General features: G+C 38.9%; 2 protein-coding genes across 3 annotated transcripts; one reads left to right on the top strand and one right to left on the bottom strand.

The window, feature by feature from the left end:
- The first annotated feature begins 855 nt into the window (after positions 1 to 855).
- On the top strand, positions 856 to 9,791 carry LOC131777223 (dnaJ homolog subfamily A member 3, mitochondrial-like). 2 transcript variants are annotated; one of them, XM_059093465.2, is made up of 14 exons: positions 856 to 1,049; positions 1,145 to 1,213; positions 1,541 to 1,626; positions 2,403 to 2,483; positions 3,672 to 3,741; positions 3,931 to 4,079; positions 4,688 to 4,840; positions 5,209 to 5,356; positions 5,619 to 5,683; positions 5,823 to 5,894; positions 6,398 to 6,454; positions 6,849 to 6,964; positions 7,750 to 7,847; positions 8,518 to 9,217. In XM_059093465.2, the coding sequence occupies exons 1-14, from the start codon at positions 890 to 892 to the stop codon at positions 8,826 to 8,828; spliced, it is 1,635 nt and encodes a 544-aa protein (XP_058949448.2). In that variant the 5' UTR covers positions 856 to 889; the 3' UTR covers positions 8,829 to 9,217. The 2 variants fall into 2 exon arrangements, with proteins under 2 accessions (XP_058949448.2, XP_066017139.1); XM_066161042.1 differs by lacking the exon at positions 8,518 to 9,217 and adding an exon at positions 9,230 to 9,791 and having other exon boundaries at positions 857 to 1,049.
- On the bottom strand, positions 9,721 to 17,925 carry LOC131777215 (lysosomal Pro-X carboxypeptidase). The gene is made up of 14 exons (XM_059093452.2): positions 17,611 to 17,925; positions 16,849 to 16,986; positions 15,988 to 16,089; positions 15,408 to 15,482; positions 14,956 to 15,013; positions 14,538 to 14,586; positions 14,328 to 14,382; positions 13,733 to 13,838; positions 13,496 to 13,612; positions 13,355 to 13,410; positions 12,904 to 13,068; positions 12,420 to 12,485; positions 11,993 to 12,114; positions 9,721 to 11,694 (listed from the first exon to the last, which is right to left on the bottom strand). The coding sequence occupies exons 1-14, from the start codon at positions 17,788 to 17,790 to the stop codon at positions 11,430 to 11,432; spliced, it is 1,554 nt and encodes a 517-aa protein (XP_058949435.2). The 5' UTR covers positions 17,791 to 17,925; the 3' UTR covers positions 9,721 to 11,429.
- Positions 17,926 to 18,966: the final 1,041 nt, after the last annotated feature.

Here is an 18,966-nt window from a genome sequence, read left to right as displayed (position 1 = left end):
CTAGCTCTTTAGAAGATCAAGATGTTAGAAAACTTAATTAAGTGTTAGGTAGAAATCAATTTCTTTCAATGTTTCCGTATATTCTGAATTATAAGCCGATCCAAATTTAAGTATTCGCACTCATTCCTTGGTTTTTGTACGCGGCACTCAGAAATTTCTATCGTTTCACCTGTTTAGTGAATGCAAAACGTCAGCCCACTCCCCTCCCTCTCCTCTCTTTAAAGAGAAAAATTAGAAGTAAAAGTGTAAAGAACCACTTTCCTTTCATTCGAGTGACTGGGACCCCAAGAAGCCTAAGGAACTGAGCGGTAAGGTAATGTTGCGGTCATCAGCTCGCGAAACGAAAGAGGCCATATGATCATATGAGGCCCTCAGAGAGCAATTTGGTCTCATTAAGTACGTGTAAATTTTTCAAATACAACAAAACTGCACAAGTCCCGAGGGCGAGTGCAATTCGTAGTTTAAAATATTTAGATAAAAACGGGGCAAAACCACGTAATCATTTCTGTCTCAGAGAGCACAATCTCTTTGATGCGATAATTCCATTTCTACAGGATCAGTGTTCATGACATTCAAAGTGGAAAAGTTATGGATGGTTTAAAATAGAAATCTCGTACCCAGATCTCCGCTTCACCCACAAAAGAGATCTGGGTGCGAGGTTTATCTGGATATAATTATTAACTTTATTTTTGGACCACTCGGCGTTTTTTCTTTTGTAAATGGATTCGTTTCCACTATCTCTGAGTTTGGGCTGTCTGCCATTTTCTTCCCTCTCCCCCTTCTTTTTTCAGTTTGTTTTCTTTTCATCAGAAATCTAAATATCCAAATATAGTGATTTACCATTGCGTCATACTACTGTGCGCATGTACTTTCCCAGTCGGTTGCCAACATGGCGGCTCGGCGAACGGGATTGCTGCTATTCCAACGATGTAATTTTTGTTCGAGAGAAACACTCAAGCGAAGATTTGGCTCTACTGTGTGCAGTTTTTCAAGAATTGGAAATAATTTACTGGTTGCGTCACGTAGAAATGGAATTTTCTTTTTGTCAGGTGAGAACTTGCTTCCGTATATCAGCTGACATAACACAACTTTCGGAAACAACCTTACATAATCGTTTTAACTGCTTTGTCACCTCTATCCTCAGCGTCTTCGCGCAAGATTAACCCCTCATTTTTGGGAGCGATTTCGTCTCATAGAGAATTTCACACGTCAGGTTAGTAAAACAAATATTATCAGACAGATTTCACCGGTGATATTTTGCGACGATCGCAATTTCAACCCACGTGTTCTTGCTATGTGAAATATTGGAAATGCCGGTATGAGTTAAATTTTTGAATGATCTTTTTGATGTCGCTTCTTATTTAAATATATTTTGGTGATAGCTACGTATGAATCGAGAAGAAAGATGGTAACAATTTTTCACCTTAGTCCTGTACAAAAAAATTGCGTCTACCATACTGTCATGCGTGTTTCCATCAGCGATGGTGTTTGCGAAATATTCTGTTATTGTTTATGTCATGAAACCTTTTTTTCTCCACAGATCCAACTTACAAGAAAGATTACTACAAAATTCTTGGAGTGCCACGTAATGCAGACCAAAAGGAAATAAAAAAGGCGTACTTTAATGTGAGTACATGTACACTTCGTGCTACATAGGTGTTGACACACTTTTGGATCGACATTTCAACATGATTCTTATCGTATCTGGCAAAAAGAAAGAGTCGAGAAACCCTGATACCTTTCCTATTGTAACTTTAGTAAGATGCTCTGATCAACAGAATTTTACCACCTGTGTCATCTTTTCAAAACACCAACATGAACATTCTCTAAACACATTGACACTTGTCAGGACCTCTAATAAAAGGCAAATAATCTGTAGCATGCATGAGCTGCAACAATAAGGGAAGAATTTACAGATGATAGGAAAGTGGTGGAGAGAAAAGAGTTTCTCCACACATTTCCAGAGAAGAAGGTAAAGGAGGAGGAACTTCACTTGAAATTAAAGATGTGGACTATTCAGATACTAGCATTACATCACACTTACTTTTCTCCTATAACTAGTACTATTTATTCTCATTAACCCTTTACACCCTAACATCAGTTTATATATTCTCCATACTGTTCTTTATACATTTCCTGTGGTATCGACAAGGAGGAATTGTTTATCAATCAAGATATTCCTGAAAAGGTTAATTATTTCCCACATAATGTATGGATAAATTATATTTTAGTTACTCTGAAGAGTTTAAATCAACAGAAGATGCAATGAAGTAAGCATGTGTTTTTCACCTTATGATTCAAGCCTGTGTACCAACTGAGCATGTTTTTTTTTATTATTATTAATTTATTTCTTTTGCATCCAGAGTTACACACATTGCTTAACATCCACTTTCCTCTTTCAGTTGGCGAAGAAATACCACCCGGATACAAATAAAGGTGCTGATGCAGCTGAAAAGTTTCAGGAAATAAGTGAAGCATATGAGGTATGTCACTGGTAATATTCTATGGGACATAATTTTTTTTGTATTTGACTACAAATTTTTTAAATATTGATGACATTTTGCCAAAAAAACTTCCTTCATCATGCCTGGTCTCTTTGCTTGAATACACCATGTCAAGATATTGTAAGGGTTTTAGTTATTGCCTGTGAATCTTTCCTTTACTGTGTGGGAAACATCACTTTTGAAAATTTAAATGGGAAAAAAGTAAAAAAAAAAGGACAAAAGGATAAGAGTGGTGAAGGATGCAGATCAGAGACATGAAATAAAAAAATTACCAGTATGACTTCAACATGGACAAAGTGTGTAATTCATTAAGAATTCCAGTCTTAATCTACACATGCACAATGAAGCGCTAGAATTACCCAGGGACACTGAACACCACTAAGTATCCTTGTAACCGATTGCAGATTCATCAAAACAAGTTGACCGGCTTTATCAATTGCAAACCTGTTTCAATCCCATGAGCTAAACGCACAGTTGACTAAAAACGTGATGGCGCTTCCACAAACTGTGGGCTTCAAAGCTGAAGCAGTCAATGAAGAAGGAGTTTAGTGTGCGTGCACTGTTTAAGAAGTTGATGATGATTATGTGATCATTTCCTTTGATGGCTGGAATGCAGAGTGGAATCGCTGCATCTGTGATCCATGAGAGATCAGGGATCAAACATTGCCTGATTGGAAAAAGAAAAAAAAAAGTGAAGAAACCTTTTCCTACAGTGAACAATGTCTTCGCTTTAAGAAGACCTACTTTTACTCTTACATGAATTTGCATAAGCTTTCATTGACAAAATCTCTATGAATTTCAAAGATCAAAACCATTTTCTAAACTACATCTGCTTTATCTTAATCCACTTAGCAAACAAAGCTTTCCAAATTACAGTCAAAACATCAGACGTAGTTCACTTCAAATTTCTCGATCTATCCTAGTTTTTCAGACCAAACAGGTTTTACTACACAGCTTCTGTCAAAGACTCCCAGTGAAACATGACATAAAATATGTTGCGCGTTACTAGGTAACAGTGCTCATACGTATGCATGAACCCCACTCAAGTGGGGTTCGCAGAATTACACACTTTGTCCATGTTGAAGTCCTCATGAGTGAGAAGAAAACTGTATTTTACGGTTCTGTTGTGACTTATAAATGTTTCTCATAAATCCACATTCTCCACAGGTTCTGAGTGATGACAACAAAAGGAGCACATATGACAATTTTGGAACTACAGATTTTAGTGGTGCTGCAGGTAAACAGTCTTTGTGGTGGCACATTTATAACCATTTGGTTTCTCAATATGTTAGTTTTTTTCATTTTGATTAATTAGCAGCTCTGTTACAGTTAAAAGCTTGGAAATTTCACATTGAAATCTTGTCCCCTAAAGTTAAATGTAGTGGAGGAAAATACTGACCTTGGTGGTTGAAATTTTCTCTTCTAGGCGGTAACCCATATGGTGGTGGAAATCCTTTTGGTGAAGGCATTGACCCAGAAGATATCCTAAAAAACTTCTTTCGTGGAGGAGACAATCCCTTTGGCTTTGGGACTAGAAGTGGAGGATATGGCTCTGACTTTCAAGAAATCCAGCAGGTCAGACATTCAAAAACTAAACAATTTTTCCTCTTTTTTACTCCCCTTCCTGGTAGTTTCTTTAAAACAAAACATCACATATTTATTTTGATTATATATTCCTGTTATAACATGTTGAAAGTTAGAAGCAGTTAAGTGTCACCCTGACACCATTGTCAAGGTAACCAAACAACTTATTAACCCTTTAACTCCCATGGCTGATCAAGAGAGAATTTCTCCTTACAATGTCAATACAATATCAACCAGATATGAGATGAGAATAAAGAAAACCATCAATTTGGGTATAATTAGGTGATTGAATACTAAATTCTCAGAACTAGCATTATAAGAATTGTATGGTTGACAGTAAGGAGAATTACGAATTTGATCTAGGAGTGAAAGGGTTAAAGGCTTTGCACTTCTGGTTTCAACTATATAGTTACCTTCTGTTCAATATTTTTCTCAGTTACTTGGAAGATTGCATCGTGATGATATTGGAATGTCATTCACTTTCATTAGTTTTTATCAGTCAGTGAATTTTGAAATTCACATGTTGTGTTTCATTTGGGAATTGTCCAGGAAATATAACTGCATTTTATTTCATAATGTTATTTACATTTTTGCTTCAGCATGTTTTAAACCTGTCTTTCATGGATGCTGCCAAGGGTTGCAATAAAGATATTACAACAAGAACAAAAGTAGTATGTAACAGATGCAATGGCAAACGAGCAGAACCTGGAACTACTTATTCGCAATGTCCCACTTGTAAAGGAACTGGAGAAGTAAGAATTGTTCATCTCTGTTGCTCTTTGCTCTTTACATTAGTGTGAGATCTTGAATTATTTTTTGTACTGTAAATGGTTTCAATTGGAGGGTAACATTTGATTGCATAGTGTGATTTTCTTGATGGGGTATCCCAGAGAAGGATAGTTTTTTGCAGTGGCAACTGATGTCTCAACAACCTTGGCTGAAGTTGTGATGGTCTCGACTCTGAGGATGACTTCCTCTGACGTTGTTGAAATGCCAGTTACTTTTACTGCCAGCAATCCTTTTCAGGAGTACATGTACCTCCAGCTGGATAATCAGAGTAAAGGATCACAGGTATCTATTCAAGATAGCAGAAGCATAAACCATGTTAATTTGTTTTCAGGAAACAGTTAACACAGGATTCTTTCACATGAGATCAACCTGCCGGCGCTGTGGCGGCCAGGGTGTTTTTATTAGCTCACCATGCAAGAAGTGTAATGGAAAAGGAAGAGTGAATGAGACCAAGACAATTACCATCCCAATTCCTGCAGGTATGTAAATTGATAAAATGTTGTATTCTCCCAACCACGATAAAAATTTAAGAGATAATTTATGCAGCTGTTCATCAAACCTTTAACTCCCAGAAGTTATTAACAATTCAGCAGATTGGTTGGTGTGTGGATAACAATTTTTTTGATGGACAGCTCTATCCATTCTTAGGATTTGAACAATTGTGAGGAGGTTTTGTTACAAAGATGGCTAGTCAATTTTGTGAAAATGTAGTCATCATTTTAATACTTTTTTAACTTGCAGGAGTTGAAGATGGGCAAACTGTCAGGGTGCCAGTTGAAGCTGGAGAAATATTTGTAACATTTAAGGTTTGTGGAAAAAATCAATCTATCAGTGTGTTCAAATTTTGGTGTGTCAGTAAGTGTAGATATGAAAGTAAATTAAATTTTTTTTACCCAGGATAACTGTTGAATCTTTTTTTGGCATATGTTTGGCTTGTGTTCATAGGTCAGTGAGAGTAAAGTGTTTGAAAGAGATGGAGCAAATGTTAGTTCTACAGTGACAATCAGCTTTACACAGGTAATGTACATGTACCTCATCATCTTTGCATTCTCAAACTTGTTGAAGCACTGTGTGCATAGTGAAAATAATATCAAACCTCCACAAGGGGTGATTTGCATCTCTCTACAAGGAAAACAGAAACTAAAGCATCTCATTGGTCTTAAAACCAGCTCATAAAGCCCAGTTCATTGACAGATTAGTGCTTTATTTAATGTGTCAGTTCACAAGTGGGGTCAAAATTTGGTAAAACCGAAAAAAGTAGCACATGAGGTGCAACTGAGTGTTTCAGTGATGTTCCAAACATATTTTGACATCTCCTGTGATGTATTTCTGCTCAGACCCACAGCAACATGGAATGTATTTGTTTAATATGATAAAAAAGCAAAATGTTGTTAATGGTGACATCTGTGCATCTGTCCTCCAATAGATCATAATTCAGTCATATTGTGCTACTACAACTCATTTTGGCGTGCACTTGACATTGGCCAGTTTTTTTAAATATCTCTGTTATTTATCTCTAGGCCATTCTGGGAGGCACGATACGTTCTCCCGGTATTCATGGAGAGATTGAAATCAAGGTGGGTGTAAGTTACACAGTCAAGGATATCTCAATAACAGATTGATGTTTTGAAAGACTCCAGGGCCTCCTGTTTCTAGGAAGATTCAGGCTTCAGTGGGAAATTCTGGAGTTCTAGACCCTGTAGTTCCATTTTCCTGGTTTTTGAGGTCTAATACAATCCATGTGGCTTTGTTGTTCCAAGAAGAAAACCATTTTAAAAAAAATGATTTGAAGAGATTCACAAGTATGTTTTAAAGTGCAATGATGTTAGCATAAAGAATACAAGATAACCAGCTTATTACAAGGGTGTAGATCACTCACTATGTGGGTGCTCACCAAGCCCCTAGCCTTGCCAACCACTCCTTTCCCCCTTTGTAGTGTTTTGTCTGATTCTTTTTTGTTTTTTCCCTTAGATCCCTCCTGGTACTCAGTCTCACCAGAAGCTCCGTCTGTCAGGGCGTGGCATTCAAAGATTAAACGGCGTTGGCAAAGGAGACCATTTTGTGAATTTTAAAATACATATACCCAAGTAAGTCAGATTGAAGCTTGTAGGACATTGATTTCTACATTTTCCCCTACATGAGTAGGAGACAGAGGGGCAATATGCTAAGCACACTTGACTCTGTTATACTTGCTCTGGTGAAAGCTCAGGTTAGGTAATTCTGTTGTTTGTGTTCTTGAACAGGACACTTTCTCAGTGCTTTCTGGCAAACAAGGGTATGAATGGGTACCAGCAAAGTGTTAGAGAGAGACTAATGGCCACTCACGTTGAGCTGGCATCCTATTTCAGCAGAGACGCAATGCTATGGATGTCTTTCATAGGAAGACAGAAGCAATTATTCTTAACAAGGGCCAGATGTTTGGACGTGTGCTATTAACCCTTTGTATCCTAACATCAGTATGCACATTCTCCATACTGGTCTCTTTCCATTTCTTAACCCTTGAACTCCCAAGATCTGGTTGTTAATTCTCCCCTGCAGCTGTTAGACATTTCCTGATTAATTAGTCAGGAGAATTTGGTGTCATACCATAATGATGACTTCTACCTGATAATTTTGAGTATCCTCATTACCTGATTGCTGGCTGTATGGATATTATAGGGAGAAGTTTTATGTGAATCACTTCTGGGAATTGAAGGGTTAAGGTGCTGACAAGGAGAATTTGTTTAACAATCAAGAGCCTCTCTCATTGATGATCATTTCCTTTATATCCTCATGGCCTTAATGTGTGATTCAGGGATGACGTTGTGAGGAGAAATTCAGTGCTAGTCATTCTTAGGGGGTTAACGTTGAATAAATGGTGCTTTTTCCTCAGATACCTAAATGAGAAGCAAAAGGCTTTAGTGTTAGCATATGCCGAGCTTGAGGATGAAGTCAGTGGTACAGTAAATGGAGTCGATAAATCAGCAAAAGGTGGGTAATTTATTTTAAATCTAAGTCAATGGGCAGCCTAAGTGTACAGTCACATCTCTCTCTCTCATCCTCTTCCCTGCATTTTGAATTCTCTAGCAGAAATTTTAAATGCAATGCCACTTTATCAGGGTATAAATTGGCAACATCAAGGTGTGAGGAGGCAGTTGAGTTTCACTATCACGTATTTTCCCATTGTTTTTATGTTTGGTTTTTTGTTTTAATTGTTTTGTGTCGGTTTTTTTTTCTTTGAGTGGAACTCGTTTATTTGTGATAACTATCTACCACGGTACACTTGTAGCAGAGTTTTAGTTAGGTGTGTCGCTTTATTTGAAGCTCATGTATAGGACTACGATGAAAAAGTTCCATTGAAATGTAATCAAAACGGGACGATGAAGAACGAAGTAATGATCGTTTAAGTTTGAATTGATTTTTTTTTTTTATCAAAATACCCCTTTGGGGAAATTCTCATAATTTAAGTTAACATGACATATTGTCACAGTGCGAGTTTTCAAAACAAGGTTTCACAATGAAAGTTTGCGTGACTAGTTTCCACAACATTTGAGTTTGCGAGGCTAAGTGCCGTGACTACAGTGACAAGGGTACACAAATGGAGCTTTCGTGACATTGCGTCTCGAAGCTTGTATGACGTTCGTGTCCCTCCATCACACAGACGCCCCACCCAGCCAAACTTGGCAGGCGTATGAAACACCCACCGGTGGAAAGACGGCGAATGAGATTGATCTCGAAGAAGTCGTCAAAAAGAAGCGCCCCTTGGGTCGGTTTATGCCTGACGGCTCATGGGATGACGAAGACCCGGAAGGCAGAGCTCGACTCGTGAGACGGCAGTTTTTGAGAATAGCGATGGTCGCATCGTTCACTATAGCTGCCTATCTGTTTATGCAAATCATCTTGCTGGGGGTTGAAGCCCGCGAGTTTGATTCTGAGAACGCTCATTGTGACAATATAGGAAATGGAAGTTGACAAGACAGTAGTGAAGGGGAAAATATTGTAAATCTTGTTTGTTAAATTTTAAGGGTTTGATTGTAATAAGTAGATGTACCGAGGAGGAATTGAGGAGTCGGAAAGTGTGAAAGTGACAAAGTGTTAAAAATCCCCCATCAGGCTCTCTTGTTTCCTCCTCTTATTTTTGTCCCCTTTGCTACCTGTTGTATTGGAAACAGTTACGCTATATAATTTCCTGGTGGAATAACGCTCCACCTGAGAGGTCATCACCCAACAGCTGCTTCGTTTTCCCGCTGTGCAACAGTTTAAGAAGCATTTGCGAGCGACATTCAAAGCTTTGAATTTAGTTACCCAAGCGAATTAGGATTTTAACACCAAGTCACTAACTCTCCTTTTTTTTGGCTCTTCAATTTCTCCAGACCAAGGAACAAAGACGACTGCTGAAGATGATAGCGGATTGCTAGGACGCTTGAAAAAAGCATTCTGCGGAGACGATGACGAAGATGATGACGACAAAGATAACAGGCGTCAGGGAAAGGCGTGACAACGCATGAGCACCCTGCTAAAAGTGTTGCGCAAATTGCACGAACTGTCCACTGTTTTTTTTAGTAAATCGTCATTATTACTCTCTTTTTTATGGTTCAAGGATATGCCAGGCAGTGCATCACTGCCTTCGAAGGTAAGGCGTAGGATTTCTGTCTCAAAAATCTGCTCTGCGAGTCAAATTATTTCCTAGGACGTTACAATTCACGCGAATAATTTTTTTTGGACGTCGTAATATTAAATGTATTTATACAGGCGGAAGGCGTTGCCAGTCCTACAGGGTTTTATAGACCTTTTAAGCAAAATAAATATAAGAATGGCTTGTCTTAAATCGCACTGTAGTTTAAATTATGAATGCACACCCATCTATTTGCGTTTTGTTTATTTGTTTGTGTGATTGTTTCTTTCACCACGTAATATTAAAGGTAGCCGCTTTTTGAAATTTTTTGTTTTTTGCGTGTTACTTAGAATTAAATTCCTCTTTTGTCAAACATTCTGAGAAGGATTTCTTCATTTCTCTTAGCGTCTGCTCCATTGAGATCAGGAGTTTTTCCCTAAGAATCAGATTTTTGAAAATGGTTTATTTTCTGATGTGATGACAAAGTAGTAAAAAAAATTTCTAACTTTTTTTCTAGCAAAGGTTACTTTATGATATAGTTCTAGTACTGCACTTGAGAAGATCTTATTTCCCGCTAACACAAGTTATAGATTCGGGCTTAGGTGAAGTCTAACTAGGGCAACTTTAGAACCGATAACATTTCTCTGAAATAAAAAATTGTTTGGTTCATACGCTTAACCTACCGTTCCATGTATTTCTACGGCGGTTTTTCGAGCAGTTGGTTCTCATTCGATTGCTTTTTGCTAAGTTGCATCCTTAGAAAGTTAAAGCGCGTTGCCGTTACACTAATCATTTTATTGCGCATATTGATAAAAATTTTATGTATTTCTTATGACGACTCTTAAACCATTGATTTTAAACTTTGAACGTTTCAGAAATAGCTTTTGTCTCGTCGACTGAAACTATTAATTGAAAATCGAAAACTAGAAGGCTGATTCTCAAAAATTTCGCCCTAGCCTTGTCCATAGCGGAAGTTTCCTGTTGCTTTCTAGACGTCTGGAGCTGACTTAAGAGAAATTCTCTGTGAGAGGTTCATGGACGAGACGTTTGACTATTTTGTTAACCCTCGTTACCCTGGGCACACGTTTTATCTAACGAAAACTCCAAAATATGGGGGAAATGTTCAATTGGGTATGGAAAGTAAAATAGGATTGCACTGATTTTGCGTTTTTTCGCTCTATGGCTGGTTTAGAGACTAAACCAATTAACTTAACCAATCTGATGCAAAACTAGAGCAGTTTTCAATTGACTGTCGGAAAACCAAAACAATACAAATCATAACAGCCAATCATAACCAAGGCTACGTCATCATTAGCCAACGAGGACTCAAGGCAAAAACAGACAACTTACCAAAGCGCGGGAAGACTTGACGACCAAGTCACGGTTGGTTTTCTCGTCTGATTGGTTGAGAGAGTGGTGTGAGTTTTCGCGACCAATCACAGAGGGAAGTAAAGCAAACCAAAGCAATCCGGGTTAATTTCGACACTCGATGGAGAATAACTCTTAAAAAACCAATCCAGATTTAGAGACTTGCGCTTTGTCTTAACCCTTTAACTCCCAAGATTTCATTAGTAATTCTCCTTACTGTCTGCCATACAGTTCTTGTGATATTAGTTTGGAGAATTTGGTATTGGATCAACTTATAATACCATAATTGATATTTTTCTTTATTCTCATAACTTGTCCGCTTGATATTATATTGATATTGTGAGGAGAAATTCTGTCTTGGTCACTCATGGGAGTTAAAGGGTTAACTGTCTGTTCTCATAAGCTCCTTGTCAAGTATTTGTTTTGATTGGCTGCTACGATCGCCTTAATTTTCGTTTTACTATACTTAATTTATAGGAAAGAAACATCGTTGAAAAAAAATTCGTGCCCAATGTAGAAAACTTAAAAAGGATTAAGCCGGCTTATACAAAAATAAACAAAAAAGCTGTTATATTTTAACAACTAACAGATCATCGAATTGATATACTCCTAAACTTTCCCTTATCAGAAATTCTAAGCTTGGCTTTATCCTTTTTCTTTTTCTCGGCTTCGGCAATCCATCTGCTGATGTAGTATTTCTCCAAATTTCGCGCCTGCACGACTGACGGAGGGTCCAGCGGGTTTTTATGTCTCAAGTCCAAGTGATGGGCGCCATCTTCAATCAGCACAGAAATGAGGCTGTCGCTTATGTTACAGGTAACCCCGCCTGCAGCCCAGGGATCAAGGGCACCGTTACTATGATGGGACAAAATGAAAGCAAAAATTCGTTATGTGATTAGTCCTTAGGTATCTCTCGTTAGCAGAAATAAACTGAAAAGAGTTCCCTCTTTGCGAGTTTTGCGCTTTAACGGTGGGGTTGTCAACACAGAGGTCAAACGTCTGCGCATACGTTAACATTGTAATGACTGAGTGGCTCCTACTAAGTGGAGATTAGCTCTGATCCGTTTAAAAAAGATCTTGTTTTATGCACCATTCAATATCTTAGACGAGAATATGAAAACTCATATCAAGAAAAAGATAATCATTAACTTACCTGAACACTATATTACTGTGAGCTTTTAGTTTCTTGCCACCATACTGAATCTCGGCCCAGTACTCCAACGGTGTCACGCCACGTGACTTCTGGCAATCTTTGGCATAAGCATTGAAATCCCACTGATGGATGAGAAACAAATCACAATTATTGGAAGGTAGTTAAGTCTGCATTAGGAGATTAAGTTTGTGCTGGTCTGTCTCTCTAGCGTGTAGTAACCAGGAAGTTGGGGTATTACTATTTCCCACGACGGAATGCTAACCAGTCCATTGCAAATCATCCCCCTCTCACTCCATCCTCTGGAACCAAAGCGTTCGCCTGAGACTTCTCTTGGACCATCTTGCTGCGTTTACCACTTTGTTGGAATAATGAGATGTTATTCTAAGGTATATTTATTTTCAGTTATGCAAGTGTGTTGTATACTTGCCTCTGACTTGGTAAACATATCATTGACGCCGTCTGAACAGAGAGGCATGACCATCTCGGTACAAGCCTAAATCGAAACATAAATCATCCAGTCAACTTAACTTAGAGGACACTCTGACGAACAGTTCTTATCTTTTGCTGTTCGTATGAACGCGCGCAGCAATATCACAAAAGGCCATGAGCGAGTGACACAACAGGGAGTAAGTCCAAGGATTCTGAAGTCTAATCCAAAGATTACCTCTGACCTCTCTAATTAAGAGTACAACAAACTACTTAATTGAATAATGTCAGTATCTTAGCAAGTGGGCACACACCCCCCCCTGACCCAACAACTGTCAACTGAGAACAAGTTAGGGTTGATTTTGGGTTAGGAAAGGGGTCGGTGCGCAGTTTCTCAGATATTGACATAAAGAATTACTGGTCCTTAATTACTTTCGAAGCTTGATTTTCAATTACGCAAGACTGCGCACCAAGCAGCAACCAACCTGAAAATACCAACCATCATCTCCCAAGAAGGATACAGCTTGCTGTGAGGTGTTAAAACATTTAGCATGGCCTGAGCTGTTGTAGTACACTCCAACAGCTTTGGATATGGCTCCCAGAAGTTTGTCATCGTCTAATGACTCGTCTTGAAGATATTTACAGGTTTCCTTAAGAAAAGATTAAAAAACCGTAATCATATTTGCTTGAAATATTTTCCACCATATAATGAACAATCTCTTGTTAAGAGATAAGAAAATTAAGAACTCTCGCTTCCTTTCACGTGACTTCCTCTCTTCCTCTGCGTCTTTAAACTCATTCTAGTCCCATGAGCCACTCCTTTTCACTCACCGAGGTGATCAACAGGAACGAGGACTCTGGGTACGAGAACGTGGAAGATGAACACTTCGAGACTGAGGCTTATGTCGTAAACAAAATTATGCGCATGCACCATACCTTAATTGGCCAAGCGGGAAGAGGTTCCAAGAAACTGGCAGGGTACGGATAATCCACTGTAAATGAATGCAGCAGTCAGCGAGAAATATTTGGGCCTGCATTCATTTAATGAGGACGACAACGAATAACATTAACACTTACCCATTGCTAAGTTAACCCAGGTCTCGCTCAGCCAATATTCCAACTGAGTGACGTTGTCTTTGGTTTTCAGAGGAGAACACAGCTTAAATATACTGGATAATTTTTTCCGCCCGCTATCTACAAGAGAGTAAAACGTAAATTGAGGTATTTAGGGTGATGCAACGTTCACCCAAAAAAGTCAACAAATCACAAAAACTTTGCTTGATTAGGCTTGGTTGGGTCCCACATTGGTTGTACCTGTTTTGCCGTAATTTTTTACGACATCCCATGACTTCTTTACCAAATTCACACATGGTTCTCCTCCGTCACGTTGGAAATCTTCCGTGACAATTTGATAAAACTTCTAAAAATATACATCAGAAGAAATTTGAAGGAGAGAGTTATTAGCAATTTCAAAAAGTAATGCAATGTTTTTTTAACACCAAGATTACAAAAGGAGGCTCAGGACTTTAACAATTTCGTAGGAATCAGTGGATGGGCTAATATTCGGGGGGGGGGGGGGGGGGGGTGGTGGTGAGGTGGAGGAAGGAGACCACTTATCTTCAGAGGGCTTTCAAATGCAAAAATCTGAAAATGAGACTGAAAATGTAAAATAAGACCACCCTTTGATCACAGTACACTTGAACATGACGATCAAGGTTTTCTACGATTGACAAAATGGTGAAATCATTTTTCTTTTCCTACTTGTTCTGACCAGGTTAAATGTGATTTGAAAAAATTCTTAGAAGAGGGTAGGACAGGAGCCAATGAGCAATGAAGGGGGATAGTTTGATTAACCTCTAACCGGAATGGCGGATTTTTCGGTATCCAGAAATCTCAGATGATGTCTCACCTCACAAGGGGTCAATCCAGTAAATTGTAGAATTGGCGCCGAAGCTGCGAGGGCCCTGGGTTAGGAAAAATTACGAGTTAAAAAAAAATTCAAGGCAACCTACTTTGGTTAGTAGTCAGCTTTTCAGCAATCTGAAAAATAATGACTTGTTCTCAGCACCAAATTCTCGTCTCATTTCTCTCACGGCTCGCATCAGCCTCATTTACTTACCCTATAACAATATTTGGATACTTCATTCGAAACCAAGCGGCCAGCATCCCTACAAAAGAGAAAGAAAAATATATCTAACGAAAGTCAGGTAAACATGTCGTGCATATTTCACAACATCGCCTGCAAACTAAGGAACTAGTCTTAAGGGATCTCAAGCAGTTAACACAGCGACGCCAAGTGAGACGTCGATTAAAATTAAATTTCTCTTTTCAGTTATAACTTCGAAAATGGCTGCATGTGTTGACTGTCTCTTACGACGCCACACCTCAACTTCAGCGTAACGTATATAGGCAGCGTGGAGTTCCAAATGGAAATTTTAAAAAAATGCCGCCGCGGTTTGGTGATTTCACGTTGTTGTTTTGCAGAGGACGACTAAGAAATAAGTTTTAAAACGCACGTGCTGGCTATTGCTTCTTACCGCCGTACGATCCACCAATAGCGACCACTGGGCTTTCACTTGCTCCTGGTACTGTGTTCTAAAAAAAACGAGGATTTAGTGAGGAGTTGCCTTTGCCAAAGCATTAGAAACTACTTCAGGAGAATCATTCGACAAACCATTAAGGGGGATAACTTTTGGAGAAGGGGGTTCTACGGTATCTGTGACCCCACCCTCTCCTCTTAGTAATAAAATGGATAATACATTATGATTAAATCACTTGGCATGCTCCTGAATTTCAGTATGACATGAATGAAAATCTCCCCTCTCCCCCCTTCCCCCCTCCCTTCCTTACTCTACCAGAGAATCCTGCTTGTACATCTCTGCATAAAATTGTTCAGAAAATATTAGTCACCTAACATGTTTAAGAGATCATTGCAATTAAATGAGAATTATTTATCAATAACCAACTAGGCAAACCCATATTATCTTGCCTTTATGTGATGAATAAGTACTGCAAAGTCAGCCAAAGCTTGCTCTGAAGTTAAATATCCTAAATACTTCGGTCCCTAAATAAGAACAATTCATTGTTAGTAGGACCTATGAGCTAGACTCAACCGAAAAGAACAGTTTTGAGGCACTAAGTCCCTAAAAAATTTCCTCTCGAAGTGTTCATAAATTCGCAGATCAAAAGACCCCTGCCTGTATTTGCCTGTTCCAACTCACCGTCAACGACAATCGAAGGGGAAAAATAATTCTTCCTCTCATATGCATCATCAAAATGAGTAACGTAAAACAACACAGATCGCTCCTTGTTGATTGAGTGACGTAGAATAAGACCTTAAGGAACCTAACGAACCGGTTAGAACAAAGGGAAGGAGGTAACCAATAAAAACCCAACATAAACACATCTAACACCCTTAAGCAAGGGAAAGCGCGCGCACGCTATCAAGCCACCTTTAGTTTGCATGTGATTGGTCGAGGAGGAAGCGCAAGATTTCTAGACTAATCACAAGGCACAGCAGGGCAGACCATTTAAATCATTCATAACTTTCGCCACTTAATTAAACACACCTTGTAAGACAGCTTTCCAAATGGTAACGACTTGCCGTAGTACCTATGCTCTGCAAAAACCAGCATGGCTTTGAATTCCCCTGCGATATCCCACATGAATCCCTGGGTACAAGACAAGTGTTGCACTCTTAGCTCACATGAACAATAACCTTCAAATTACGCTATGATTAACCCTTAAACCCCTAAGAGTGATTAGTAACTATTTTCTCCTATCGGCACCGCCCTAAAACAAACATTGAGGTCATGAGAATAAAGGAAACGATCACCAACTAAAGAAGCTCTTGATTGTTAAACAAATTCTCTTTGTCAGTTCCATAGCAAATGTATGGAAAAAAGTGTAGAGAATATGTATACTGATGTTAGGGTGTGAAGGGTTAAATGCCGCCTTTCTTTGATGATGATCACAACGGCTACTTTGTCATAAAGTTTTCGTCACAAAGAATGGAGACAAAGAATTTTGTCAGTTTCAGACTAACGAGCAGAACACGCGTGACTCGCGCTCCGGACTCAGTAGAAATCTCAGTATTGGATAGGAGCCACTTTGAGTGATAAAAAAGAAGAGGGTTCAAGGGGAGAGGCCGTCAACTCATCCCTTGTTCGCCCTAATTCCCTCTCGTCCGCTTCTACACGCAGATTGACAGAGAGCGCTCGCGAAAATGTGTGGCTAACATGCTTGTCTAATTTTTGGACCACATCTGACTTTCTTGTTTCTCGGGTAATAGGGGTACGTTTACAAACGTGATCCTCTTCTCGCTGATTGAGAGTTCAAGGCCTAATCTTTAAGATCAACTTAGTTGGTAATATTGATGGTTTTGATGATTTTAACATTAAACTGTAAGAAGGTCAGTAACCAATACTCACCGTGTTGTTCGCAAACCAGGTGATGTCTCCTTCATTTCCGGTATAAAAGAGAATTGGTCCTCCTTCTACCCAGTTCTTTCTGGCCACAAGGTAACGCTGTGGAAAAGTGCGATTGTCACTGAAGCCAAAATGATCCAGCTGTGAAATAAAAAAAGGGAAATCGTTGATGTTGATAAAGGTAAAACTGTTTCTATGTTCAGATCATCACTAAGTTTCCTTCGCACCCGGCAAGGATTTGATTGTGTTATTTTTAAGACATTGAACGTCACGCACCACTTATACGTGACAAATCCAAATTTTGAAAAGCGTGACAAAAGTTGGGTGAGCTAGGAGACGACGAATTAAACTCGGGAAAATATGGGGAAAATTCTCTTCTCTGGAGTCCGGTCTCGAACAGCAGCTTGTTTTCATGCTTTAGAGATGGGACGTGATATAAACGTGACCTGCTTGTCAAACAATAACTTTTCTTGACATTAGGTGTTAATCTGAAAATTAGCCCTCGAATTCACGAAAATTCACGGTAAATCAGATTGATGTTACAAATGAAAAAAAAAAAAAAAAAAACTAAATCAAATTGACCTTCGATTAAAGAATCATACGAAGTGATGAATGATAAATTTCATAAATGCCGATGATCTGCAATATTTGGCAAGAATATTACGAGGCCAATTATGTAATTTTTGCTCCTACGGTTGAATTTTAAGACCTGTTTACCGAAATTTAACCAATTGTAAAACAGTTATGAAGCTGAAGATCTTTTACCTTCTGGCTAAACGTTTTCGTCTCGTAGATGCAAAACGGACACAAATGTCTCTTCGCGTGAAGTCCAAAATCCTTCCCTTGCGGTCGAGGAAATCTAGCTCGAAGACGGAAGGCATCACTTGCAGAAATAACGACTAGAAAAAGGAGTGTAATCCTACAAAAATCTTCAAATGCAGCCATGATCGTTAGTCGCTTATCCCTTGCATCTGAAGTAGTAGGTACTGTGACGTCTTTCGTGTATTTGTCTGTTTCCCAGCCTAACTCGTGACTTCGGTGACCTCGTGACGATTCATCCGTGTGATTTCCTCGTGATCGGCACGGGTTATTGTTATTGTTTTCAACTATAAAAATACCTAGATCCTTTGCCTCAGAAGATGTATCTTTTGGTTTCGTTGGCTACTATTATTGCTAAATTCTCGCACTTTCTCTTCGATGAGAGAGTTTGCCTTCTGATTATACATGCATTATTAATGTAAATTTCATGGTAGTTTTTGGATGCTGGCCAATGAATCGAGCGATGTAAACAGGTTGTTTTAGTCAAAGTATATTTTGTGCTACTAGTTTCCTGTGGTGTGGATTAGGAATAAACCATGTCTCTTATATGCATAGCAGGCTATTTTATTGATGCGCTTTGAGAGGTTGAATGGCGAAGCCGTATCTGTGTGGCTGGGACGGAAAATTGTGGGTTTGATTTTTCCTCTCTAACTTTCGTTTCGCTTTATCCCTAAGAAGCAAACACCTGCACTGTCTAAACATTTCCAAACTTGGCTTTAAATCAATCCACATGTCAGCCCACAGGATGAACCTAATCTTTGCCTTGGCAAAAATCCCTTGTCATTAAGTGGAAAGGGCAATCAACCTGAGCCAATTTTTCACTTCGCTCGCTTATGTTTTGTGGTGCGTCGGACGAGACTGATTATATGACCCTACCAGCTCTACTTTGACGACTTAATTTTTCTCTTATTACCAGAAATGAAGCGAATTAAACTGGAGTCGCCATGTTTTTAAATTTTATTTTAAGAATGTCAGGGGAAGCGGAGGACTCTGGGAAAGACATTACTCAGCGATTAAATTCAGTACGAATAAGCAATTAATTGTCTAAATTCGCTGCCGTCTGCGTGGCTTGAGACGCTGAGCAGGGTCGGTGAACTGAAAAAAATCCCTGATTGTTAAGAAATAGGAAGCCAACCATCGAGGTCTAGAGCGATTCAGTTGAAGGATATCTCAAACAGCCTGAGGGGGCAAAAATATGGAAAAAACTGAACTGATTATATCATATTTTACTCAGTTTTTTTCCCTTATCTCAGGTCATTAAATCGTCATAAATACAAAGATGGAAAAAATATTTTTCGTTTT

The sequence above is a fragment of the Pocillopora verrucosa genome, chromosome 14 (assembly GCF_036669915.1).
Source record: "Pocillopora verrucosa isolate sample1 chromosome 14, ASM3666991v2, whole genome shotgun sequence".
NCBI lineage: Eukaryota > Metazoa > Cnidaria > Anthozoa > Scleractinia > Pocilloporidae > Pocillopora > Pocillopora verrucosa.
This window is presented reverse-complemented; position numbering and strand designations above follow the sequence as displayed.